This window comes from Cetorhinus maximus, chromosome 10 (genome assembly GCF_964194155.1).
Source record: "Cetorhinus maximus chromosome 10, sCetMax3.hap1.1, whole genome shotgun sequence".
NCBI classification, from domain to species: Eukaryota; Metazoa; Chordata; class Chondrichthyes; order Lamniformes; family Cetorhinidae; genus Cetorhinus; species Cetorhinus maximus.
Genome location: NC_135888.1, coordinates 101651797 through 101679414, shown reverse-complemented (window position 1 = coordinate 101679414; position 27618 = coordinate 101651797). Strand labels below are relative to the sequence as shown.

Genomic DNA, 27618 nt, shown 5'->3' with positions numbered 1-27618 from the left:
TGGAATTAGTGAGAAAACTGCTATTTTTTTTTAAACAGGTGTGTTTAATTAAAATCTGGGTTTTAGGATTAGAGTCCATTCACCATTTTGCATAGGCATATTCAGTACTTTGCTAGTTCCTGTTGCTTCTTGTGTGTTTGGATGATTGGGAAACGATTGACATGTTCTACTTGGTTTGGCCCCGCCCCCAAGAACCCAGTGCGCATGTCCGCTGCTGCCGTCTTTGTCCTTTCACAATTCGCTCCGGGCGGCCGGGAAGCTGCCGGAGTCTCAACGAATTAAAATAAAAAGGAATCTGTTAGCGGGGGTTTCGCGCGCTCTGTGAGTGCGGGTTTTGTTTAAACTTGGCGAGTGACGGCGACAAAGGTAAGCGGTAGGTTTTTGGTTGCAGTGACGGGGTGGGAGGTAGTTTGAGAAGCCGGACTGGCCTGGTCCAAGTGCGGAGCTGAGGTGACAGTATTCCCGGGCGAGGGGGGGGGAGGAAGAAGGGTCCATGCCCACCTTTCAAAACCTTCCCGCCGCTACCCGGGCGCAGCACAGACGGTCCGGCCGCCTCCACTCCAAACCTACTTTTACTTCTCCTTTGCTGCAACTCTTGTTTATTTTCCGGGCCGGCGCTGCTGATTCAGAAGTTACTTACAACGGCACCTCATGACTCCAGCGTGCAGGACATGTTGAATGTTGTGTCCTTGCGCAACATTCTCTGCAATCTCCGAAAATTGTATTATGTCGCACCGAGGAATTTATTTTACGTAAACTTCGTGGCTGGAGTAAATGACCAGTCAACTCTCGATGGGCCATAATCACATAATGCTGAAAATGATCAAATCTGCGCAAAATTCAGCATTCTTCGATTATTCATTATTTGCTGTAGAATTGAAGATGATGGAACATCTCGGATCACCTGTACTCTAAATTAAAACATGCAAGGCCAAGTCTCGTACATTGACAGTTTTTTTCTAAATACATTAAAAATGGTGTGGGGGACTTGGTGTTCAGAGTTTACTACTGCATGAGTAGCAAGGCCAATCCACTGTCTCAGATGAAGAAACAAACTGTTAAAGATCAAGAGATTCAATGCATAAATCATGGAGGAATTTTACACACCCTCTGGTTTATTTGCAAGCGGTGAGGAGCACATACAATTGAATGGGAGGCTACCCCACCACCCTCCTGCCTACCCCAGAGCTGTTCCCCCATCATATGGTGGACAAGAAGGATGTCATCCAGCCTGTCCACCCATAGGCCTGTTGAGACCCTTAACTGGCCAATTTAGAGCCTGTTTCCACCTTCACTGCCATAATACATTGAGTGGGGTAAGGCAGAGCGAAGATGGCCAGCCCATTCTTTGACGACCTTGGGCTAAAAGGTGGGAAGGAATGGGGGTATCCCCTGCCCTCATTGGGGTGTCCTCTGCCCACTGGGGGAGCCCTCAAGATGGTACCTCCCTTTGCATCCCTTCCTCCTCCCCCACCCCCACCCCCCATTTGCTTACTGCTACACCAGACCCCTCTGCACCTGGGTTCCTGATCCCTCCCTGACCAAAAGCCCCAGACTCATTTGTAAGTCTGGCATCCATGTTCTTCCTTCTTGGGACTCCTTGTAATCGCAGCAGCAGCAGCCATTACTGCATTCTGGGGCCATTCAGCTGCTGGCCAGTCAGATTGGCCAACAGCTCGAGGGTGGGGGTCCTGTCCCTGAGGGATGGAGGTGCTACTCTCAGCTCGTTAAGGCCACCCCCAGTGTATTTTTGCTGCATGAATTTGGTTGGTTCAAGACTGACTTTACTACCGGGGTGGGGGGGACATCTGAGCATTAAACCCCTCCCATAATATTCACCTCCTATGAGTTGCTATTTTTTTCAAACCTAGACCAATATAGAAAAAAACAAAAGATGGATACATAATGGTCAAAAAGGAATACGTATCTCCTGTCAAACTTTAATGGCAAAGGAACTAATGACATCCTTTGCCCTCTTGGAGAAAATACCTTAGTAATATGTAAATCTAGGCAGTACTTAATAAATTTAAAATACTGTGCAAGGAAATAGTAACAAATCTCTGGGTTTTGTGATCCAATGGCGATTACACTGAATTGGAAAAAAATCAACAGAGTTGGAAAGCTGGCTGAATGCAAAATGAATTAGTTGCTCAAATAGCTTCACCTGGAAGGGCTGGTTTTCAGTCTAAGAAAATATTAGATGTTTATAACTTACTAGAAACAATCTTGGAAATGTGCGCACCATGGATCTTAGAAGCATTTCACCAGCATTACACTGTAAAACATAAATAATTCAGAGAAAGTGGATAAAACCTGACTTAAGTTTTGCAGCCTTTAAAACTAATACAAACCTGATCACTAGCACAGTGGATCTGAAACATTTTTGGTTGAAGGACCCCTTTTTAAATGGATTAGTAATCATGGACCTCCCATATAAATTATAATATATAATATTTATATGTAAGTGCTCCATGTAAACATTGTTTTAATAATGCTTTTAAGTAAACAGTATTTGAGTTTTGCTGAAAAAAGAGATATGCTATCGAAGCGTTTTGTCTTGCACTCATCAGGGCAGCTTGCAAGATAAACCAAAAGTAAAGGGAACAACAATTTATACTGCATGAGAAGTGAGTGCTGATTAGTAGAGGTGTTGCCATGGAGAATGCAGCAGAGAACTGTTAACTGACAAGCTTTTGTTCAAATTCAAACCAGGCAGCTTGACTCTGGTCAAGGCATTGCCATGGGGAATGAACCAGGGAATGGCTGTCCCCCAGCTTTTGTTTAGCTGAGAAAGGCACAATGCGTGGACATGCTCCTTCTGTCTGCAAAGATCAAGATCCTGTACATGAATATATGTTGCTTCTAGCATACTTAAATGAGCCACTCTGTGAGCCTGACTTATAATCTTAAATTAGTTTTCAGTGTAATTCTTAACACAATCAAGATTGTGAACAAAAGCTTGGGGGACAGCCATTCCCTGGTTCATTCCGCATGGCAATACCTTGACTAATCAGAGTCAAGCTGCCTGGTTTGAATTTGTACAAAAGCTTGGCATTTAACCGTTCTCTGCTACACTCTCTATGGTAATGCCTCTACCAATCAGAGTCCACTTGCCAACCAATCAGCACTCTCCTGTGCAGTATAAATTGTTGTTCCCTCCATTGTTGCTTTATCTCACAAGCTGTCCTGATAAATGCAGGATGTAAAGCTTCGATAGTGTGTCTTTTTTCAGCCATACTCAAGTTCTGTACTACCTAATGAAAACAGTATTTACTTACTACTCATGGGATTGGGGTTAAATATTATATTAGCATGGATTGGGGATAGACAGAAAACAGAGTAAGAATAAATGGAACTTTTTCAGGTTGGCAGATTAACTGGCACAAGGATCAGTACTTGGCCCTCAGCAATTTACAATCAATATTAATGACAGATGAAGGGACTGAGTGTAATGATCCAAGTTTGCTGATGATGCAAAGTTAGGTGGAAAAGTAAGCTCTGAGGAGCATGCAAAAAAGGCTGCAGAGGGACATAGACAGGTTGGATGAGTGGCCCGGAACATGATAGCTTAAATAAAATGTGGTGAGGTGTGAAGTTCTCCAGTTTGGTAAGAATTTTTTTTTTTTTAATGGATTTTTTTTTGAATGGTTAGAAACTGGGAAATGTTTGTATTCAAAGGGATTGGTGTCCTTGTACATGAATCACAAAGTTAGCATACAGGTACAGCAAGCACTAGGATGGTAATTGGCATGTTTTTGTTACAAAGGAATTGGAGTATAAGAGTATAACAAGCGTTGCTCCAATTTTACAGGGCATTGTTTAGGCCAGACCTGGAGCAGTGTGTGTAGTTGTGGTCTCCTTACCTAAGGAAGGACATACTTGCTGTAGAGTGAGTGCAGCAAAGGTTTATCAGACTGGTTCCTGGGATGAGTGGATGTCCTATGGGGAGTGACTGAGTAGGCTAGGCTTATATTCCCTGGAGTTTAGAACAATGGGAGGTGATCTAATTAAAATACATAACATCCTTAAGGGACTTGTGATGCTAAGAAAGTATTTCCCTGGTTGGAGAATCTGAAATTTTTGTCATAGTTGCAGAATAAGGGATCAGGCATTTAGGACAGAGATGAGAAGGTTTTTTACTCAAAAGATTGTGAATCTTTGGAATTCTCTACCCCTGTGACAGCTAAGTCGTTGAGTATATTCAAGGCAGTGATCAATAGTTTTTAGATACTAAAGTAATTAAAGGATAAGGGAATAGTGTGGGAAGATGGAGTTGAGATAGATCAGCCATGATCTTACTGAATGGCAGAACAGTCTCAAAGGACCAAATGGTCTCTGCCTACCCCTATTTCTTATTAAGTTATTAGTAATTTGAAGACTATTTCATTGATGTGGACAGTGAGAGACAAATCAGAGATAAAGGACAAGTTGAGACTCAAACAATTTAGTGTATGTCAACTGAACTGCTTTAATGTGGATAAAGATTGCCTGTTAATGGTATCCACACAACCAATTCACAGATCAAATCCAATACAAATAGCTATTGGCCAAATCATTATTTACTGCAATAACACCACATTTAGATATTTAACAAGCTCCAAGCAGGTGATTATTTTAGTTTGAAAAAATAACTTCTCATAAAATTAGTTTCCTTCTTTCCAATTGAATGTGACATTCTCAGGAATGTTTTACAGACCTGTGCAAACCGGACCCAGTTCCTTAATGTTATTTACTAATTCAAGGAATTTACATTACTACAGCTTAGTGGAAGAGTTAAGCAAGTCAGACTAATACAAGAAATAAAAACACAAGATTAATATAAACAGAAATGCTAGTAATACTCAGCAGGCCAGCCAGCATTGCAATGGCAATTGCTCATTGCATGAGTCCAAATTGAATGCACCCTAGTATCACAGCAGCAGCTGGCTTCTCACCATCCCTTCCCTCTTGCCAAACCTAAGTGCGAGGTTCACTGCTGAAAACCATGGCAGCCAATGTACCCATCACTGTGTAGAAGTGCGAGTGTTTGGGAGCTTCGGATGTGGACATCTTGTCAGCTGCTTATGTGGATCTTACACTAACTACAGTTAATTTATACAAACTGGGCGATTTATCTTCTTTTCCTCCCCTCATTGTGTTTTTTTCTCGCCTGCCAGAGAGATTAGCACTAGCAGATGGGAAACTTGCAAGTTCAGGCACAAAATCATGAGCGAGGCTCAGAAATCATGTCTCACGTGTTGCATTTTCTAGAATTGGCATGTCTGCATCAGTTTATGTTCTTTACTGTTTCCAGTGCCTGTCAGCCCGCTTTGGCAACCTCTTCAAAATGCCAGCTGCAGAAGAAGACCACAGTCAGATAATCCGTGAGGTATGGGCAAATAACCTAGAAGAAGAGATGAGAAAAATTCGCCTGATTATTCAGAAATACAACTATATAGCAATGGTAAGTGTTCATGAACCATGTGAAAGGGTGTTTAAATTCTGACTACCTGATATTCCACTGCTGTAAATGGAGTGGTTAGAAACCTAGGGAATGAATTGAAATAGGTATTGCTATGTATGTATCTTAACGTTATGCTTTTATATGACAACATTTGTTTATACAGAAGTTTTGAAGAGATGGAGCAAAAGGTGAGGGATCTAGTTTGTATTAAAGTAATAGCAGGCTCCAAACAATTCATAATTGAGAGTAGGTTAACACTGTTAGGTGTGTATTATAGACCCCCAGATAGTCAGCGGGAAATTGAGGAGCAAATATGTGCACAATTCGCTGAGTTGTGTAAAAACAATAACAATAGGGTAATTATATTACGTGATTTCAACTTTCCCAACATTAATTGGGATAGACATAGTGTTAAGGGCTTGGATGGAGTGGATTTCTTGAAATGTGTACAGGAGAACTTTTTAGGTCAATATGTAGAGGGTCCAACAAGGGACGGCGCATTGCTGGACCTAATTCTGGGGAATGAAGCCGGACAGGTGGCTATGGTGGTGGTGGGGGAGCATTTTAGTGATAGCAACCACAACATGGTACAATTTAAGCTGGTTATGGACAAAGAAATCGACAAGTTGCAAAAAAATGTTTGGATTGGGGGAGAGTGGATTTTAGTAAAATAAGGCAGGCCAAGGTAGACTGGGAACAGATACTTGTGGAGAAATCTACAGAAGAGCAGTGGGCGGCGTTCAAAAAGGAAATGGGGAGGGTACAGGCTCAACATGTTCCCTCTAGGGTGTTAGGAAGAAGTAACAAGCCCAGAGAACCATGGATGACCAGAGATATTCAGGATGTGATGAGAAGGAAAAGAGAGGCTTTCAGCAGGTACAAGGGGAGCAAATCAGCGGGGGCATTAGTGGAGTATGGAAGGTGCAGGATGGAGCTTAAGAAAGCAATTAGGAGAGCAAAGAGGGGATATGAGAAAGCTCTGGCTGGTAAAAGTAGGGAAAATCCTAAGATATTCTATAAGTATATCAATGGGAAGAGGATAACCAGGGAAAGAGTAAGGTCCATTTGGGACCAAGGGGGCAGTCTGTGGGTGGAGCCAGAGGATATCGGTAGAGTGTTGGACAAATACTTCACGTCCGTCTTCACCCAAGAGAATGAGGATGAAGGTATGGAACTCGGGAAGAGAGACTGCGAGGTTCTTGAGCAAATTGATAGAGGGAGTGACAAGGTATTGGAGGTGTTGGCAGGCTTAAAAGTGGACAAATGTCCAGGTCCGGATGATTTGTGTCCCAGACTGCTGAGGGAGGCAAGGGAGGAGATCGCAGGGGCTCTGACCCAAATTTTTAATTCCTCTCTGGCCGCAGGGGAGGTGCCAGAGGACTGGAGAACAGTTAATGTGGTTCCGCTATTTAAGAAGGGTTGTAGAGATAAGCCAGGGAACTACAGACCAGTGAGTCTCACGTCAGTGGTAGGGAAACTATTGGAGAAAATTCTGAAGGAGAGTATCTATCTCCACTTGGAGAGGCAAGGTTTGATCAGGGATAGTCAGCATGGCTTTGTCAGAGGGAGGTCATGCCTAACAAATTTGATTGAATTTTTTGAGGAGGTGACCAGGTGTGTAGACGAGGGTAGTGCAGTTGATGTAGTTTATATGGATTTCATCAAAGCCTTTGACAAGGTCCCACATGGGAGACTTATAAAGAAGGCAAATGCACATGGAATACAGGGTAATTTGAAAAGGTGGATTCAAAATTGGCTTAGTTGCAGAAGACAGAGGGTGATGACAGAAGGCTGCTTTAGGGACTGGAAGCCAGTGTCCAATGGCGTACTACAGGGATCTGTGCTCGGTCCCCTATTATTCATCGTTTATATAAATGACATAGATGACTATGTGGGGAGTAGAATTAGTAAGTTTGCAGATGACACAAAGATTGGCCAGGTAGTTAACAGTGAGGTTGAGTTTCTTGGGCTACAGGAAGATATTAGATGGGATGGTCAAATGGGCAGATAAGTGGCAGATGGAATTTAACCCTGAAAAGTGTGAGGTGATACACTTTGGAAGGAGTAATTTGACAAGCAAGTGTTCAATGAATGGCATGACACTAGGAAGTTCTGAGGAACAAAGGGACCTTGGCGTGTGTGTCCATAGATCTCTGAAGGCGGAGGGTCATGTTAGTGGGGTGGTGAGAAAGGCATATGGAACACTTGTCTTTATCAATCGAGGCATAGATTACAAAAGTAGCGAGGTCATGTTGGAGTTGTATAGAACCTTGGTGAGGCCACAGCTGGAGTATTGTGTGCAGTTCTGGTGGCCACAGTATAGGGAGGATGTGATTGCACTGGAGGGGTGAAGAGGAGATTCACCAGGATGTTGCCTGGGATGAAACATTTAAGTTATGAAGAGAGGTTGGATAGACTTGGGTTGTTTTTGTTGGAGCAGAGAAGACTGAGGGGTGACCTGATCGAGGTGTACAAGATTATGAGGGGCATGGACAGGGTGGATAGGGAGCAGCTGTTCCCCTTAGTTGAAGGGTCAGTCACGAGGGGACACAAGTTCAAGGTGAGGGGCAGGAGGTTTAGGGGGATGTGAGGAAAACCTTTTTACCCGGAAGGTGGTGATGGCCTGGAATGCTCTGCCTGGGATGGTGGTGGAGGTGGGTTGCCTCACATCCTTTAAAAAGTACCTGGATGAGTACTTGGCACATCATAACATTCAAGGCTATGGGCCAAGTGCTGGTAAATGGGATTAGGTAGGTTGGTCAGGTATTTCTCATGTGTCGGTGCAGACTTGATGGGCCGAAAGGTCTCTTCATTTCTGTGAAATGGGCTAGTTTGGGTTAATCTTGGACACAATAGAAATCTAATGCCTAGCTTTGAATATCTTGCCCTGTCTGTTGGGAAGGGATGGTGAATGCACAGATGGGAAGCTCATGTGGGAAAGCAGTAACTTAAAAGGTTCTAAGTTTTAAAATTTATCAAGTAAAGACGAGAGAAGATATTTACTTCAATGAAAAATTGTTCTACATACAGTTTTGTACAGTGAGGAAAGAGAAAGAACTTTCATTTATATAGTGCCTTTTCATGACCTCAGTCCCAAAGTGGCTTCACAGCCAATGAAGAACTATTGCCATTTTGTAATGTGGAAGAACGGGCCATGAGGTTACATACACCAGGGTCCTATTAAAAATAAGGGATGAATGATAAATCTGTTTCAAGGACATTGGTTGAGGAATAAATGTCGGTTAGGTCAATGAGAAAAATCCCTGATCTTTGAATATTGTCACAGATCTTTTATTTTCAAGTGAGAGGGCAGATTTGGCCTTTGTCCATGTGAAAGATGGCACCTCTGAAACTGTAGTATTCACTCAGTGCAGTATTAAATTGTCAGCTTAGTTTATTTGCTCATGTTCTGGAGTGGGGTTTAAACCTTTTGACTGAGAGGTGACAGTGCTACAGTATTTTATATTTTCCAAGAAAACTAAAGAAAAGGCACGTTGTTTGCATATTGCTAGAAAAGTCAAAAGGACAAGATTACAATGGCTTTCTAATTCTTCCTTCTGCACAAAAAAAGTAACAGCTGAGAAAGGAATATTGGAAACGCTTTTGTTGGTTACTTATAACAACTTGCACTTATACAGCTCCTTCAATCCAGTAGATTGTCCCAAGATGCTTCACAGGAGCATTAATAAAACACAGTCTAACACTGAGCCATATTAGGAGATATTAGGACAAGTGAGCGGAAGCTTGGTTGAAAAGGTAGGTTATAAGGAGTGCTTTAAAGGAGGAGGGAGAGAATTAGGGAGGTATTTACAGAGGTTAGGGTCTTGGCAGCTGTAGGCATAGCCGCCAGTGACTGAGTAATTAAAATCGGAGATTCTCAAGAGCTTCTCAGGATTAGAGGAGCACAGATACCTTGGAAGGTTGTGGGGCTGGAGGAAGTTACAGAGATAGGGAAGAGTGAGGCTATGGAGGGATTTGGAAAAAAAAAAATGAGAATTTTAAAAATTGATGAGTTGCCTGCTGGACTGGAAGCCATTTTTATCAAAGATTACAGGGGTAATAGTTGAATAGGACTTGGTGTGAATTAAGATACAAGCAGCAGTATAAAACTTGGGTTAGTAATAGATGGCATGCCTTAGTGCTGGAAAACATCAAATATATATTTGATTTAGCATGTACCAAAGCATCCTCAATTCCCTACACCAGCTTCTAATGATGCTTGTGCCACAGGAAAAGGGGAATTTCTCAGCCTGGAGATTGAATAAAGAGAGCCAATAATTTTTTTTCAATAAGGCAAAAAGAATCTGTTTTTGCATTAGAATTCCAACCCTTTAGAGCTGCCACTCTGTTATTAGCGATGCCTAATTTTTATTTTCTGTCTATCTTAGAATTGTACTTCCACCTTGCATCCACCTTTCTTTTTCATATACTTTGAATTCCTTAAAGTTACTTTTTCTTCCAACAAATTATTCAGTGGAACTAGTTTAAATTTTCCTATATTTTTAATGGTGACAAATAAAAGTTGGGTTAGCCCTGAAATCTGGCCTTCAGGCACCAACTAATGATTCACTACAAGTATAATTGGCGGCAATGAAAACACAGTTGCTGATTTGGAGATGTGCCAATACTGATGGAAGATTTGAGTGTAAGTAATCACAGAATGCGGAAAGACCATTTGGTGCACCTCAGGTGTGTTTCCGCCACCCATTTAAACTCTTTAAGAAAAGCTTTTCGTAAATGCTAGCTGTTCCCAAAGAGAAATAAGTGCAATTCCAGAAAATTTCTTTGTTTTTGCATCTTTACTTCAACCCTGGCATATTAACCCCACATCTGTGAACCCAGCAGCATAGAAACTGTAGCAAAAGCAAGCTAATGTGAATAATGGAAATCTGAAATAAAAGCAGAAAATGCTGGAAAACAACTCAAGTCAGGCAGCATCTTTGGAGAGAAAAACATAGCTCATGGTTCAGGTCAATGACTTTTCATCAGAACTGTAGGTCAATGACCTGATTTGTTAACTCTGTTCCCTTTCCACAGATCCCGACTCACCTGAATGTTTTCCAACATTTTCTGTTTCCATTTGCATAGAAACTAACATATCCTTTGAATAATTAAGATATCTGCCTATGTTTAACCAAATTGCTTTTGCAGGAATTAACTGGTATAGCATCAGTTTTTTTTTGCTGGAAGATTGATCCACATATTCACGATATTGGTGGGTGGACTAGGGGGGAAGATAATTCCCTCTTCCCTTATAATAGTTTAATTGACATTTTGACACCGCTTCAGTATGCCATCGTTTTCTAATTCTTAGTTCAAAACTCTTACAATATTATTATCTGGATTCTGCACTTCACCGCTCGTCACGCCATCTCTTCTATAATAAAAACAAGCATGGTTCTTCTATTCTCCACTTATAACTGGAGTCTCTCCATCTTCATTGTTGCTATTCACTGAATGCTCTTCAATGCATAATATTGTTTGAAAGAATCCATCCAAATACCCAAAATAGCAACAGTTTTACAAATATAACCACACTAGTTGTTCCTGTCTCCTCTCCAATTACTTAATGATTTCACATTTTAATTATAATTCTTGTCCTTTTACCCTCATCTTTTTTTGTGGGTGTCCATTGGCTTGCAGATCAACAGGGGAAAGATTAGTACTGAAATTGCTCAGCAGTGGGAATGGGCAGCTATACAGTAATAGAATCATACAGTATAAAAGGGAGGCCATGTGGCCTGTTATGTCAATACCCACTTTTGAAAGAGCTATCTAACTAGCCTCGCTCATTTGCTCTTTCTCCATAGTCCTGTAAATTTTCCCTCTTCAAGTATTATCCAATACCCTTTTTGAAAGTTATCACTGAATTTGCTTTCACCACTCCGTCAGGCAATGCATTCGAGGTTGTAACAGTGTATAAAAATATTTTCCTAATGTCACTTCTAATTCTTTTGCTAATTACCTTAAATGTCCACCCATTATGGATTTGGCTGGAACAGTTATAGGGGAGGTGGTGGCATTGTGGTATTGTCGCTGGACTGGTATTCCAGGGACCCAGGGTAATTCTCTGGGGGCCTGGGTTTGAATCCTACCATGGTGAAATTTTGAATTCAGTAAAAATCTGGAATTAACAGTCTGATGATGACTACGAAACTATTGTTGATTGTTGTAAAAGCCCATTTGGTTCACTAATGTCCTTTTAGGGGAGGAAATCTGCCATCCTTACCTGGTCTGGCCTACATGTGTCTCCAGGCCTACTTGTGTCTCCAGACCTACAGCATTGTGGGTACCTCTTAAATGCCCTCTGAACAAGGGCAATTGGGGGTGGGCAATAAATGCTGTCCTAGCCAGCGACACCCATATCCCATAAATGAATGGAAAAAAAACAGTACTGGGTCTCAACATAAGTGAGACTGTTCTATGCTAGGCTAACAGGTGATACTGTATATGTGACACAGATATTTAACTTTCAGTCTAATTTCATGAGCTGTTTTTATTTTGTTTCCCTTGGATCATCAGTTTACTAAGTTTTTAAGTTGTATTAATAAGTGATCAACTTTAGATGTTAAATATTTAACCTTTTAATAGGATACAGAGTTTCCTGGTGTTGTGGTAAGACCAATTGGGGAATTCCGTAGCACTGTAGATTACCAATACCAGCTTCTGCGATGTAATGTGGACTTGCTGAAAATCATCCAGCTAGGATTGACGTTCATGAATGAGAAAAACCAGTATCCTCCTGGAACCTCTACTTGGCAATTCAACTTTAAATTCAACCTTACGTAAGTACAAATAATGCTGTCCAACCGTATGTGTCATGTTCTTTTTTTTTTTGGTTTGATGTGTTGCTGTGTATGGCTTTATTAGTGCTCTCTAGTATTTCATCCAGGTGGATGTTGTGCAACAAATTATTTGCTTTTAGTGCCATGACAGTTGAGTTCTTGCCCAGTATCTCTCACAAATACACTTCCAGTAGGGTTTGCTCGTTGGTGATCGGGAGCAGGATTCCAGTTCTCCCACTCCAGTTGTGCTAATTGCAGTTGTGGTGCCTTGGATGAGGTTGATTAACTTGTTACAGAGCTGCCTCATACGTGGCACCTTCTTGGTCTATGTGATAGTTATTTACTGGATACACTTGCTGAATCATTGGGGGTGCCTACATGCATTTTAACCAGCTATGACTTAATTTCCTGAAAGCATATCAGTTTCAAAATCTTAATTTAGTAACACTTGTCAACAGAGTTGTTCACTATAATGATTCTTCATGCATTTGGTAATTGTATAAGGGGTGAAGTAACTTTAAACGGTTACTTCATTTTATAGAAAAATAATTAAATTTAATTTGAGTTTTAGTGTCTATAGAATGATCATTGTTAGTGGAGGGGAAAAATATATTTGAAAATTGTTTTATTTTAAAGGGAGGACATGTACTCACAAGACTCGATAGATCTGTTGAGAACTTCCGGGCTCCAGTTCAAAAAACATGAAGAAGAAGGAATTGAAACTTCCTACTTTGCAGAGCTGCTCATGACATCTGGGGTGGTGCTGTGTGATAATGTTAAATGGCTTTCATTTCACAGGTTGGTCCCTGCAATTAAAGTGGAGTATTTAACATTGATATAGATTATAACCTGATCATGTGCTTCTTGCCCCCACCACCCCTCATCTTTTTCTCCATTCCTCAAGACATTGGCTCATGATGCAACAGTACAACAAGAACCGGCTGCCGTTTGGTCCCTCCGATAGTTGGCCATTCTTTGTGTGAACTTAAACAAACTGGGCAGGCAAATTGATCAGCTTGCCATTTTGCTGAGGTGGACCTTGCATCCACATATGCAAGGGTGACAAAGAAAATGATCAGGAATTGAAACTGTTTGGTCTATTCCGAATACTTGCTCTTCTAATCTGTAAATAGACCAATCCCTGCTGATCCTTTCTCAGAATAAAATGTTAATTATTTTTAACACTCAAGTGGATAACATGCGAACTGAGGCTTACTGGTATCCTGATTTTTTTTGACAGTGCTAACAATTAAAAAAATACCTCTGTTTCTATGATTGAAACTGAATCAGAATATGAAATCATTAACTAAGGACAGTCAGCATAAACTTATTAATGGAAGGTCATATCTGACTATAAATTGATTGAATTTTAAAGGAGGTAACAAGGAAGGTTTGATATTGTCCATGGATTTTAGTGAGGCTTTTGACAAGGTAGACTAGTCAGAAAAGTAAAAGCCTACGATATCTAAGGGAAAGTGGCAAGTTGGATCCAAAGTCAGCTCAGTGGTAGAAAGCATAGGGTCTTGGTCGGTGGGTATTTTTGTGATTGGAAGGTTGTTTCCAGTGAGGTTCTGTAGGGCTTAGTACTAGATCCCTTGCTTTTCATGATATAAATCAATGATTTAGATTTAAATTTAGGGGGCATGATTAAGAAGTTTGCAGTTGATACAGAAATGGACCGTGTGGCTAATAATGAGGAAGAAACCTGTACACTGTCAGAAGATATCAATAGACTGACCAGATGGGCAGAAAAGTGGCAGACACAAAAAAATTAGGTGGTGCATTTGGGAGGAAAAGCAAGGCAAAGGAATACATAATAAATGGTAGGATACTAAGAAGTGTAGAAGAACAGAGGTACTTGGAGTATATGTCCACAGATTCCTGAAGTTTGCAGAAACTGCTGAGTGGAGATTGGTTAGCACTTAAAGGAACCCTCTGAATATTCAATTACTTTTGCATTCTTAAGACTTAACAGTTTCACTGAAACATTAACAGAAACTTTGCTACCCTCTCAGCTAAGATCTCATATGTTGCATTAGGTGAAAATGTAGGGGGAAGCAGGACCTCCCATCAGTGATCCTTAGTTTAACAGTCTTTGACACCTTTATTGGTTTTTCTGTTCTTATGGCATATGTAGATTTTTAAAAAACTTACAACTTTTCATTTTAAACATCAACTGTACCATTCTAAAACAAGAGTTCAGTTATTGAAATTGTATTAACCCTGAGAAATTTGTTTTGGTGCAGTGGTTATGACTTTGGCTACTTGATCAAGCTTCTAACCCACTCACGACTACCAGAAGAAGAGCAAGAGTTCTTTGATATCCTGCATTTGTTCTTCCCTGCTATCTACGATGTGAAGTATCTGATGAAAAGCTGTAAAAACCTTAAGGTATTTGTATGAAGTTGAATACAAATTGCATATTTTCAGCATACGTTAGACATCACAACTGAACAATAGTAAGAACAGTAATAATTAAGGTAAATGTACCAAAACAGCAAGTGTGCTTTCATTTTTAGTAAAATCATTTCAAGCAGGTTCATATAGTAAGACTTCTGTGTATATGTGCATCTGCCTGTAGGTCACCATTTTACAAAAGTGAGGAAAATAGTCATTGACTAAAATTGTATTTCTATCAGCCAAATTTCTTTTGAAGAACAAAAAAGATTTATTATGTTACCAGTAAGAAAGCCTTCAGTTTATGTCAAGCATAGTGATTCATTTCACTGCGCCTTTGCTTCCTTTCAGGTGCAGGAGTGCTCTTCCTGACTTCACAGGCTGGCCGCTGAATGTCTGCTTTTTATCCTCCCCAAGGCTCCCATCCCCTGTTGCCTCAACTTTCTCTCATGGCCATTGCCTCCTCCCACTGCTGGTGAGGTAGTGGTCTGAAATTCAAATTTTTTTCACTGGTAATCAGCTTGGGGCAGCCAGCAGATGGCCGAAGCTTGTCTGTCAGACGTAAATGAGGCCTCCAGCCAAAATAGTCTTGGGCCTACCCATTCTGGCAAAGGGGTTGTACCCTACACTCAGTTTGCATCAGCAGGCTGGCACAAACAATTACTGTATCTGTGTTCCAAATAACGTTTCTAACTGAAAAATGTGTTATAAAGCCTAATTGCTGTAGCAGCCATCTAGTCTGAAATTAAGCAGGCACATTTAACAGTTAGTGGACATTTTCCACAGGGTGGCCTACAAGAAGTTGCTGAACAGCTTGAGCTGGAGCGAATTGGACGACAGCATCAAGCAGGCTCAGATTCACTACTGACAGGCATGGCTTTCTTCAGAATGAGGGAGGTATGAAAGTGACAGATGTTATAGCAATTTTTAAAAACATTTTAATATTAGCAAATATTAACAACTGGCACAAACCATCATCTTACAAGATGGAAGGCTGCCGCCACCTTAATAATCAGACTGTTGGTTCAACTCTTTTTCTTGTACGGACTGCAGAAATTTTTTTTGAAGTAGTGGAGAATAAATTCTTCCTGTTTTGACTTGTTTTTCCAATTCTGTACCATACAACACTTAAACGATGTGCTGTAAAATACAAGTTATGCTCACCTGGGTGAGTAAGGACAGTGCTGGAACATGTACAGACTGTTATATCAACAAAAACAGCAATCACATCCCACAAACAGCAATGACATTAATAACCATTGAATCTGTTTTCTGGTGGTATTGGTTGAGAGAGGAATATTGACTGGAATGTGAAGAGAACTCAGTTTATCTCTGACATTGTTGCCTGATGTAATTTTAATATGAAGTTACTGTATTTAAAACTTTATGAAACCAAAGACAAAAATTCTGTATTTATCTATAGGATAAAAGAGAGCACACTATCTAAATAAAATATACAATTTCTCTTTAAATATACAAGCTTGGCCAAGCTTTATCCTGAGCCTAAATCTTGAGATGAAAGGAGTGCATTACACACAGCAGGCTTTGGCTTCCTTTATTTTTAGGTGGACCGGTATGAGGCCTAGGATGTTCCTTTTTGGCTCGGTATGAAGGCTGCTGAGAGAGTACACGTAGTGCAAGGCTAATGAGACCCATGGAAATAATTAAATTGGGCATTTCAATATTATGTGATGGGACTGCCTGAGTATTGCACCAGTTATCAAGTACCCATGCCTGATGGGGGAGACCCAGTAAAGAGAAGAATTTTATGCTCTATAGCTCCGGCTGTTCCTTTTTGGCAACCTCTTGGATTGCAACCTCTTCTGCATTTTGCCACCCCTCACTGAAACAAAAATGTTACTGTTCTGGGCGTAGCCAACAGGAATTCATTGGTTGCTGCTGCCCGCAGTTTGCCCCCAACCTCCTGGTGCTCCAAGTGCATTAATTGCTCCATGTTAGCATGCTATACAAATATGTAGATTAGCAGACCATACAGTATGGGGCAAGGTTACTGTTTTATGCACAGGGGTTGCTGAAACATGCCAGCCCAATGCTGACTGTTGCTGTAAATTCATCCTAAATATTTATACTTCTGTTTCTCAGTTATTTTTTGAAGACAACATTGATGACACAAAGTACTGTGGACATTTGTATGGTCTTGGATCAGGTTTAACTAACAACCACAATGGGACAGCTGGGACATCTGAAGAAGAAACCAACAGCAAACAGCACTGACCACAGCTGAGATATTTTATCAAACTTTTGATGTTTTTAAACAGACATTTTACTACAAAATGAGTGTTATTCTCCTGGCACAAATTTTGGAGATATTTGGCAATATACTGCCCAGAGGTATTAAACATGGCTGCTTTTTTAAAGAAAAACACATTTTTGCCATTTGACATTTGTAAATGCTGTGCTGTTGCTCTTTGTTTTCTAGATCAGTAGATGACAGGGGAGGGAAACCAGACTATAGGTTAATCTGCAGTGGTCAAATAAGGATCCTTCAGATTGTACTCTGAAATATGTTTATGTTCTCTTCTTTTACCCCATCTTTTTTTCCTATTTTTCTCCCTTTAAGTTCCTTTTTCTCTTTTGTTTCCTCTTTGTTTTTCTTGATCAGGTGACGTTAGCAGTGAAAATTACACATCACAATGTTTTGGTAGTTTTGTGGAATAATGGGCCATAGCACCATGGACTTGTGCATTATGATAACTTTTGGCTTATTTTTAGGAGAGGTATTTACATATGCTTAAAAAAACATTTTCTTACAAAGGACTGCTGTGAGTGTAAAATGATTTCAGTACTAGCTATTCTTAGTTAATGTTTATTGTGCGGTACAGTGTTCACAAAGTATTTTAATGGCATGTAGGGTGGAATTTCCATTATTTGAATGGAAAGAAAAAATCCAGATCCAGTAACACTGAGTAAGCCCCAAACATTTATTATCCTGTTCAATTGACTTAAACAGCTAAAAGCAGGAATTTCAGCCGGGGGGATTGAACTTATTTTACAGTAGTACTGTCCTGTTATTTTTCAACATAATTGAGTTCATTTAAAACGAGTTGTTCTTGTTTACACTTTTATCAAATACTTGTTATTAAAGTTATAACTAATACTGTTTATAGGAAGAAAATAGAATTAAGATTTTTTTTACTTCAATTTTTTTAAACAAAATTGTTAATTGTAGCTGTTGATCTGATTTTCATCATCTGAGTATCCCTTTGTTAAAAGTAAATCTAATTTTGCAATAGTGCTTTACCATACATAGTGTATGTACCATAGACCTGAAATGTGATATTTAATGGCAGGTAGATTCCCCATCTTCCATTGTGAACTGAATTGGTTGCTTTTTGATGTGATATGATTAATGACTGCATTACTGTTACCACAAGAATCATAAATTGATCCAAGTCTCATTGGTTAAATATTATAGTTTTGCTTTAAGATGATTTGAGTGGAAAATGCCACTTGTACATTTATTTAAACAATACCTTCATACAGTTACTTTCACTTTTAAGTCAAGAATACACTCAAGCCTTTTCACATTGCTTTGAAAGGGGTCTTTGTTGATGGAAGTATTTTTACGTGTAAAATGTTTAATTTACTTCATACATTGCTTAATTAGCTCCAACTAGCAAAAATGGGTCTTGATTTAAATAGCTGGGTCAAGACCCAGCTATTGATATTTCATGCGAGATGAGGATCTTTTGGTTTTAAGCACTTCTCTCTACAGAAATCTGCTTTTAAGAATTAACTCATTGTATTTATTTTAATACTTTAGTAATGAGGCAGGCTATCCAAACTTTTAAACAAGAACCTGAACCAATGTAATTTAAATATGTTTGTAAATTAAAAGTTTGTTTCATACAATAACTGGATGTATAATCTTTTGTCTTTGGAGGACAAACTTAGCAACAAAGAATAGCATATTATGACATTGTCACCCTGCATCCATACAATCTTCATTATACAAATGAACAATGGTGCACAAAGTTTGGAGTTGCAGAATGTGAGTACCTTTCTCCTCTTCGTAAAGCACCATGGAAAATGTTCTGTTAAAAGTTGTGATTTAAATGAGAGTTGATGTTTTACCACTTACTTTTTGTTCACTCTAATTCTGCAAATGTCTTTATTTCCCTTTTGCTATTTTAGTTTTAACATTTGGTCTAAATTACACATTTGTTTGACTGCAGTTTCACGTTGTCATCAAATTTAAGACTATGTCCTCATCAAAGTCATGAATGAGAATGATGAAGAATTTAATTTTTTTCAATCACATTATAAATTCTGAACTGCTACAGTGTGTACTCTACTAGAATAATAGTGTAATTGATACCGCAGTAAGCTAGACCAATAATCATGGACGTTGTGCTTTAATGCCCTTCAAAATGTTTACATTAAAGTCACAATTTGTACCTTCTTGATGCAAATAGTGATATTGTTAATTAATGCACATTAGTGCACAAAGCTCAATGGTCTGAAATGTGGACCCACTATGCATTTGCAGTGAACAAGGTCCATGTTGAGTAATTGCTTATCTTAACTTTGAAAGATAGTAATGGTTGGCTTTTTAACTTAGTGTGATTTAACAGGTGGCAGTAGTATTGAAGTGAAATCATTAGATTATAGTGCCATTGTGGCTCAATGATAGTTCTGTTGCTTCTGAATCAGAAGATTGTGGCCTCAATCAAGTTTGGATTTGAGAAAGTGAAATAGGCTGGCAGTTATACAGGAGTGTTTCATTGTTGAGGCCCTTTCACTTAAAACATTAAACTGAGACCCATCTATTTATGAATGGAACAAGATTCCATGGAACTTTCAAACATGATCACAATTTTGGTGTCCTGACCAATTTAGATCAGTTAGCTATTATCACCAAAACAGATGACTGGTCATCTATCTCATTACTGTTTGTGGAAGCTTGCTGTGTGCAAATTATCTGCTGACTTTTCCTACAAATCGCCAATGGTTGCACATTAATTGATTCTGAAGTATTTTGGGATATTGGGGTTGTGGACAGTGTTATATTAAGGAAGATTTTTTCCTTTTACACAGCCTATAGAGTAGGAGCACTTCCAGAATGTGAAATGCTCTGTGGCTGCCTGGTACATGGGATAGAGTCACAACAGATCTAGAAGCACAGAACCAGGCACCTGAGCTGAGAGAGGCCATCAGCAACAACAGAATTGTAGTCAACCACAGTCTGTAACCTCATGGCCTGGCATACCCCTCATTCTACCATTACCATCAAGCCAGGGGATTAATCCTGGTTCAATGAGGAGTGCAGAAGAGCATCCCAGGAGCAGCACCAGGCATGACATGAGGTGCCAACCTGGTGAAGCTACAACACAGGACTACATGCATGCCAAACAGCGGAGGTAGCATGCGATAGATAGAGCTAAGTGATCCCACAACTGAGGTATCATCAAAGCTCTGCAGTACTGCCACATCCAGTCATGAAGTGGTGGACAGCTTAAAAATGAATTAGCTAAGGTGGCTCCACAAACATGCTCATCCTCAATGATGGTGGAGCCCAGCACATCAGTGCAAAACACATGGCTGAAGCAGTTGCAACCAGAAGTGCCGAGTGAATGATCCATCTCTGCCTTCTCCTGACGTCACTGGCGTCATAGTTGGTAGTCTTTTAGCCAATTTGATTCACTGCATGTGATATCAAGAAGCACATGAACACACTAGATACAGCAAAGGCTATGGGCCCTGACAAGATCCCTGCTGTAGTACTGAAGACTTGTGCTCCAGAACTAGCTGTCTCCCTAGCCAAGCTGTTCCAGCTACAATACCACATCTACCCAACAAGGTGGAAAATTGCCTTTGTATATCCTGTCCGCAAAAAGCAGGACAAATCAAACCCAGTCAGTTACAGCTCCATCAGTCTACTCTTGATCATCAGCGAAGTAATGGAAGGTGTAATCGATAGTACTATCATGTGGCACTTACTCAACAATAATCTGCTCATTGCTCAGTTTGGGTTCTGCCAGGGTGACTCTGCTCCAGGCCTTATTACAGCCTTAGCCAAAATAAGACAAAAAGAGCCGAATGCCAGGGTGAGGTGAGATTGACTGCCCTTGCTTTCAAAGGCAACATTTGACCAAGTGTGGCATCAAGGAGCACTAGCAAAATTGAAATCAATGGGAATCTGGGAAACTCAACTGTTTGGAGTCATACCTAGCACAAAGGAAGATTGCTGTGGTTGTTGGAGGCCAATCATCTCAGCCCCAGGAAATCACTGCACAAATTCCTCAAGGTAATGTCCTAGGCCCAATTATTTACAGCTGTTTCATCAATGATTTTCCTTCCATCATAAGGTCAGAAGTGGGATGCTCACTGATAATTGCAGTGTTCAGTATGATTTGCAATTCCTCAATGTTGAGGCAGTCTGTAACCACTTGCAGCAAGACCTGGAAAATATTCAGGCTTAGGGTGATAAGTGACAAATAACATGTGCGCCACAGAATTGCCAGGCAATGACCATCTCCAACAAGGAAAAATCTAACCAACCTTCTTCATGTTCAGTGGCATTACTATTACTGAATTCCCCCATCATCAACAATTTGAGAGTTACCACTGACCAGAAACTTAAGTGGACCAGCCATTTAATTCTGTAGCTACAAGAGCAAGTCAGAGGCTGGGAATTGAGCGGCAAGTAACTCATCTGACTCCCCAAAGCCTGTGCCGCATCTACAAGACACAAGTAGTTTGATGGAATGCTTCCCACTTGCCCGAATGAATGCAACTCCAACAACACTCAAGAAGTTTGCACCATCCAGGACAAGGCAGCCTGCTTGATCAGCACCCCTTTCACCATGTTAAACATTCTCACCCTCCATCTGTGCATAGTGGCAGTAATGTGTACCACCTTCATGAAGCACTGCAGCAACTTACCAAAACTTCTTTAACAGTACTTTCCAAACCTGCAACTTCTACCACCTGGAAAAATAAGGGCAGCAGACACATGGGTACACCACCTGCAAGTTCCCATTCAAGTCACATACCATCCTGACTTGGAACTATAACGCCATTCCTTCGTTGGTGCTGGGTGGTCAAAATCCTGGAATTCCCTCCCTAACAGCACTGTGGTCAACCTACACCAATGGTTCTCGAGCTTTTTTGACTGTGGACTACTTAGGCAGGGTAAAAAGACCATGCAGATCACTTACCAGTCCTACCCCATTCGCTTTCACTTGATACTGAAAAAAAATGCACTAGAATTAATAAAATTCTATTGAGATGATGTCTCGTTCCAAGCTGAACAGTTTCAGTCTCATGTCTGGCTTCATGTTCATCTGGTGGTTCCTCCTTTTGTTTTCAGCCCAAATATTGAAAGTATGATCTTGCAGTTGTATGTTCTAACAGTTACATAAACATTATTTGTAAAACTACAGTGCTGTTGCTCATGCTTATGACTCATGCCACAGAGGTGGCAGCCGGTCTTGTTTTGTGACGTCACTTGAGTGGGAATGAGGGTTCTGGCCTGTTCTCTTGTATGACCTCGGTCGGGGCGTTGCACGTCAATGACTTGCATTTTGGACCAGCAATAATCTGCAAACCATTGAGAACCACTGATCTACTCCACAAGCAGTGGTTCAAGATGGCAGTCCACCGTCACCTTGGCAAGGACAATTTAGGATGGACAATAAATGCTTGCTGTGGCCAGTGTTCACATCCTATGAATAAATGGGGGGGAAAAAAAGTATCTTCACATAAATGTTGAGGGTAGGGTTGACATTCACCGCCACTGGTAGTGTTTAAAATATGGTTGATTGCTCCTGCAGATCTTTGACCAATGGCGCACACCAGTTACTATCTTCATACTGTACCTTGTTTCTTTGCTATGTCTAAGTAGCTGAATCTATTGCGGGTCACCTGTTACTTTGTCTACTACTTGGGTGTGTTGTGTGCATGTTTCTTGCACCATTTGTATGGTGAGTTCTTCTGATTCTTCTCTATCCTTCCCTCTCCTCCCCCCCCCCCCCCCCCCCCGCCCCCCGCCCCCTCGCAGAGTGATACACCCTTCAGTGGTCACTTCAGTGATGCTACTTGGGAGAAAACTATGTACAGGTATTCTGATGTTTGGAATATCCTTTTCAATAAACTCACTAAATCCAATTCACACCTGGAGTAAAATAGCCATTTCTTCATATCACTGAAGTTGCATGTTCCATGAGTTAACACAGTAACACAGCCTTAACGAGCAAAAGGTTTTTTAATCCTCACTTTTAGTAAATATTCAAAATTGATTAATGAAGAACGTGAATCTTCAATCATCAGCACTAAACGACATAAGCTGTTTACTGGCATTTTGTGTTATTGCACCATCTTTCTTTTACCTTTTGGCTAGAATTTGCATAGGTAGCAAAACTGGCTCATAGTCAACAAATTGATGGTAGAATTGTATCTTTGAATCCAATTAAAGAATTGATGGTCTTTGACATTTGCAGCTTGTTTATGTTAGTGTATGTAAGAAATATTTTGGTAAAGACCAGATTTTAAAGTCTTGTGTGTAAGGGGAACAAACAAGCTACACCTGCCAGTTGAAATGCCGTAATACTGTATTTTGAGTACAGGTTTGAGACTTTAAAACTGGGAGTTGTTGGGCTTTACCACCAGATGGTGCTCTAAATGGTGAAAATACAATTTGGTAACATGTAGAAAATTGACTGGATTTAAAATTTTCATTGCACTATTCCAAATATTTTTGTTACAAACGTTTTGTTTAAGGCCGTTGTTTACCAATGATGCTTCTACTTGTGGTGATGAATAATGCTTGCCTGCATATGGGGAAAAAATTATAACTAAAAGATGAGATCCAGTCTAACACAGTATTGTAACTGAGACCTAACCAAAGTCTTGCACAAAGACAAAATTATATGCTTTGTTTTATGGATGCAAATAATGACACTAATTATTCCTGGCCAAAATGGAGATGATTGGTCATTCCCCTGTCCATCATACCTGCTGTAAGTGATGGGGATTGATTTACACATGATTTGTATGTAACTATCCTCCACATTCTGTATTTTGCTGGAGATATCAGCATGCTTTTATCAGAAAGGTTGCTGCAGTTTTGGCCATGAGTTTGCTGTAGACTTCTAAATAGACTCAGTAAATTACTGTAACTTTGTTTGATTTGCTGCCTGCTGCATAAATGGACTTTGCTCTAAAATTCATTGTTTGCTGAGAGTCCTCCCTGATCTCCAACTCATTGGCTAACACAATGGAGTCAAAATACACTTAGCTGTTTTTACTATTAGTGAATTTCCTGTACAAACTGGAACCCTGTTCACTTGAGCTATAGCTTCATTTCTCACAACAGTCTGATAAAACAGATTTAATTCAAAAAGAGATAAGCGAGTAAACAAAATCCTACTAACTATAGTCAACTTAAATTGATTAAAATTGAAATTCAAATGCAAACCTCTACATATAGCATGACAAGTGGAAGAAAAGAGCATAAGAAATAGGAACAGGAATAGGCCCTTTGAGCCTGCTCTGCCATTCATTGAGATCTTGGCTGATGCCCAACCTCAACTCCTCTTTCTCACCCTATCCCCATATCCCTTGATTTCCTTACAGCCCAGAAATCTATTGATCTCAGTCTTGATATTCAGTCCATGACTATATTCCAAAGATTCAGAACTTTGAATGAAAGTTCTCCTCACCTCAGTCTGAAATGGCTTTCCCCTTATCCTGAAATAGTCTTTCAACATTTTCCCTGTGAAGCCCCCTAAGAATTTTGTACATTCTTATGAGATTGTTTATCATTCTAAATTACAGAGTGTATAGGCCCATTCAACTTGTTCATTCCTCAGAACAATCCTCTCATCCAGAAATCAATTTACTGAACCTTCATTGCACCCACTACAAAGCAAGTATATCCTTACGTAGGTACAGTGAACAAAACTGCACACTATACTCCAGATGTAGTCTCACTAAGTTCTTGTACAGTTGCAGAAAGACTTCCTTACTTTTGTTGTCCAACCTGTTTGCAATTTAGCCAACGTACTATTGGCCTTCCTAATTGCTTGGATGTTCACTTTGTGCTTCTTGTACAGGGGCATCCTAATCTCTCTGAGCAGGTGTGCATGGCTGTGCAAAACAAAAGGGACAGCACACTCATTCACACACACACATTTTAAAGGTAACATTGTTCACAACTCCACTGATCATGAAGCTTCCCTTGCCAATCTGGACAATATCCAGACTTGGGATGATTGGTGCAGCAACATACACACCATCTAACTGCCAGATAATAACAATGATCCAACAAGAAAAGTCCAACCACCTTGCACTGACCTCCAATAAGACAACCATTTACCTCTAGGTGATCACTATTGGCCAAGAAGCTTACCTAGGTCAGCCACATCAACAAGCAGGACACAGGTTGGGTATTCCGTAATGAACAGTTCACTTCCTGACTCCTAAAAACCTGTCCATCATCTACAAAGCAACAGGTCAAGAAGTTGTTAGGACATTCACCGCTCACCTGGATGGGTGCAACTCAAGAATCCTGATAGCAATGAGAATAAAGCAATCTGTATGCCTGCAGTATGATCTTGTTTGAGGGAGAAGCAGATTTGTGAGAACAAGAGGAAATGTCTGAATTTGCCATACAAATTGAAGTGATAGTGCTTAAAAATTAGATCATATTGTACTCTTATAGAAAGGTAATTAATATTTTATGTCCTCTTTGTATGTTTAATGCTCATTTGGTATTTACTGCATGTGCCTCGCTTTATTTATAAACATTTTAAAATAATTAGTACTTGTAAATCTAAATCGCTTGAGTAAATTCAGAGAACTTGGTAATATGGTGTGAACCTCGACTATATCGAATAAGCAAACTCCGCCAAGGACAGAGTATTGAAATGAATGGTTTCCTGGAACCAAGTTTCACACACTAACTTTAAAGATATGTGTACTAGTGTGAAGCATAAAATAATGGAAGTGGATAAAGCATTTTTATTAGCATAAACAAGCATAAACCGTGTCCTTTCAGAGTACCCTTGCTTATATTTGTAAATATAAACATCAAAATTCCAATGATGAATCAATGTACCTAACGATAAATTATTCTTTTACTCAAATAACCCTAACCGTATCTTACGTAGCAAGTATAAAAACAAACATACAGTAGGAATTGCATACAGTAAGTCCCTGTTTAATAATGTCCCATTTAACACTGTTCTGCTTGAACGTTGGTAAGTTAATGGGGCCTGAATTCTTGTCTGGCATCGCAAAATTCATTTCTGGACGGCCTGCGGTAGAGCCGCATGATCCGATCGGCGCCTTTTGGAGTGGCCTCTCCCACTCCCTGACATATGCCTCTCTCCAAACCTCCCGCTCCCCGACTGTATCGCTTTGCAGCTTCCCTTTCCTGAACTGGCACTCCAATTCAAGGAAGGTCCTCGGTCCAGCTGCAGATCTGACCCAAAGCCGGAGCTCCGGGAATGTGAAAGTGCAGGTTCCAACAGCTGGCGCTGTTACAGTCAATGCTTTTAAATGCCTACAATAGTATGTGAAACCGGAAATGAGTTTATGTTTGCTCCATATCGCTGTCTGCTGCGCACATTTCAACCACCACTCACCGCAGCCGTGTTCCCAGGATCCCAGCGCTGCCGCAGTTACTTCATTCCAGGGTCACATCTCAAAAACCCTTTGTTCGCCCTGTGCGAACCATCATCTTCCTTTCGATATTCAAGGATAAATACACCAGGGAGTTCTTTCTTTTAAGTGATTTGAATCAAAGACTTAAGTCGAAGCTGCTCCTCTTGCGCCGCCCATCTCCAGAGCCCTCGCTCACAGCAAGGGATGAGGAGAGAGAAGCGGTGAGTGGGAGCATTTTTAAAAAAAAATGGATTATAACAGCCGCAGCTGGGCACTTCTGGCACCATCAGGACCCACATTCCGGCTTTATCCTGCAGAATGCCGTCGATGCGCCCTATTTCAGCATCATTCTCACCATGCAAGCTTGATGCTGAAATAGGGCGCAAAGTTATCCTGCGGGATAATGACTATCCTATCAGCTCATTTCACGCTGTATATCACGCAAGCTCATGAACGGGCCCAAGGCTGTCACTTTTGGCCCTGAAAAGAGTCCGGTCAGATTACACTGGAAGGGCAAGGTATCTCAGAAATTTGAGCAGCAGATGAAGTTACCTGTTTGACGTTGCTACTATGAGGTAGTAACACAAGTGGTATTCACCACTAACAGGATGCTGCCGTCAAGCCAAAAAGGTATTCTGGCACACAAATAAATAACGTATATGAGCTCGAGTGCCAGTGTGATGCTAGGTATGTAGGACGAACGTCCCAAAGACTAGCAGATCGTATCAAACAGAATGTCCCAACCGCTGTTCACAACGGGCAAGATACGGACCATGCCCAACCAGCCTGTGTTTGCAAAACTCAAAACACATTGTCCAACATTAGATGTAATTCAGTGATTGGACAACATTTGCAAAATAATCCTCAGTGTGCTAAGAATTACGCTGACAACCAATTTAAGATTGTCAGTTGGGCTCGCAGTGTGGCACATTTGCATATACTGGAAGCTATATATATTAATACAAAGGTCTTGTTCTTTGCAGACAGAAAGAACGTGTACGCACAGACTGCGCCTGTTTCAGCTAAACAAAATAAGTGACAGCTATTTGCTGGTTCATTCCCCAAGGCAATGTCTTGACCAGAGTCAAGCTGCCCGGTTTAAATTTCAATAATGCTTGGGAGTTAACTATCAGTTGCCATCAACTGGTGCATTCTCCATGGCAACGCCTCTACCAGAGTTCACTTGCCAACCAATCTAGCACTCTCTTCTCATACAGTATAAATATGTTGTTTCCCCTGACATTGGTATTTTCTCGTGAATTGTCCTGATGAGTGCAAGATTAATTGTTTTGACAAAAAGTCTTTTGTTCAGGGTATAATTTTTTTTGTTTACGAGGTAGGTCCTACAGAACATTTAATGGGAAA

The 27618-nt window shown here is 40.4% G+C and overlaps 1 protein-coding gene and 1 long non-coding RNA gene across 3 annotated transcripts in view; one reads left to right on the top strand and one right to left on the bottom strand.

Annotated features, from left to right (window-relative positions):
- The first annotated feature begins 222 nt into the window (after positions 1-222).
- Positions 223-18501, top strand: LOC144685890 (CCR4-NOT transcription complex subunit 7-like). Its single transcript, XM_078550894.1, has 7 exons — positions 223-366; positions 5294-5443; positions 12035-12228; positions 12865-13026; positions 14475-14619; positions 15412-15522; positions 16729-18501. Exons 2-7 carry the CDS (start codon positions 5327-5329, stop codon positions 16858-16860), a joined length of 861 nt encoding a protein of 286 aa, XP_078407020.1. The 5' UTR covers positions 223-366; positions 5294-5326; the 3' UTR covers positions 16861-18501.
- Positions 3649-27618, bottom strand: part of LOC144685891 (uncharacterized) — a 32411-nt gene continuing 8441 nt past the window's right edge. Inside the window, exons 2-5 of one of the 2 annotated variants that reach the window (XR_013577806.1) lie at positions 20815-21047; positions 15630-15765; positions 5490-5526; positions 3649-5383 (exon numbers count right to left, since the gene is read on the bottom strand). This is a non-coding gene — a long non-coding RNA (uncharacterized LOC144685891). The remainder of the gene's footprint in view (positions 5384-5489; positions 5527-15629; positions 15766-20814; positions 21048-27618) is intronic. The other variant, XR_013577807.1, reaches the window with a different exon arrangement.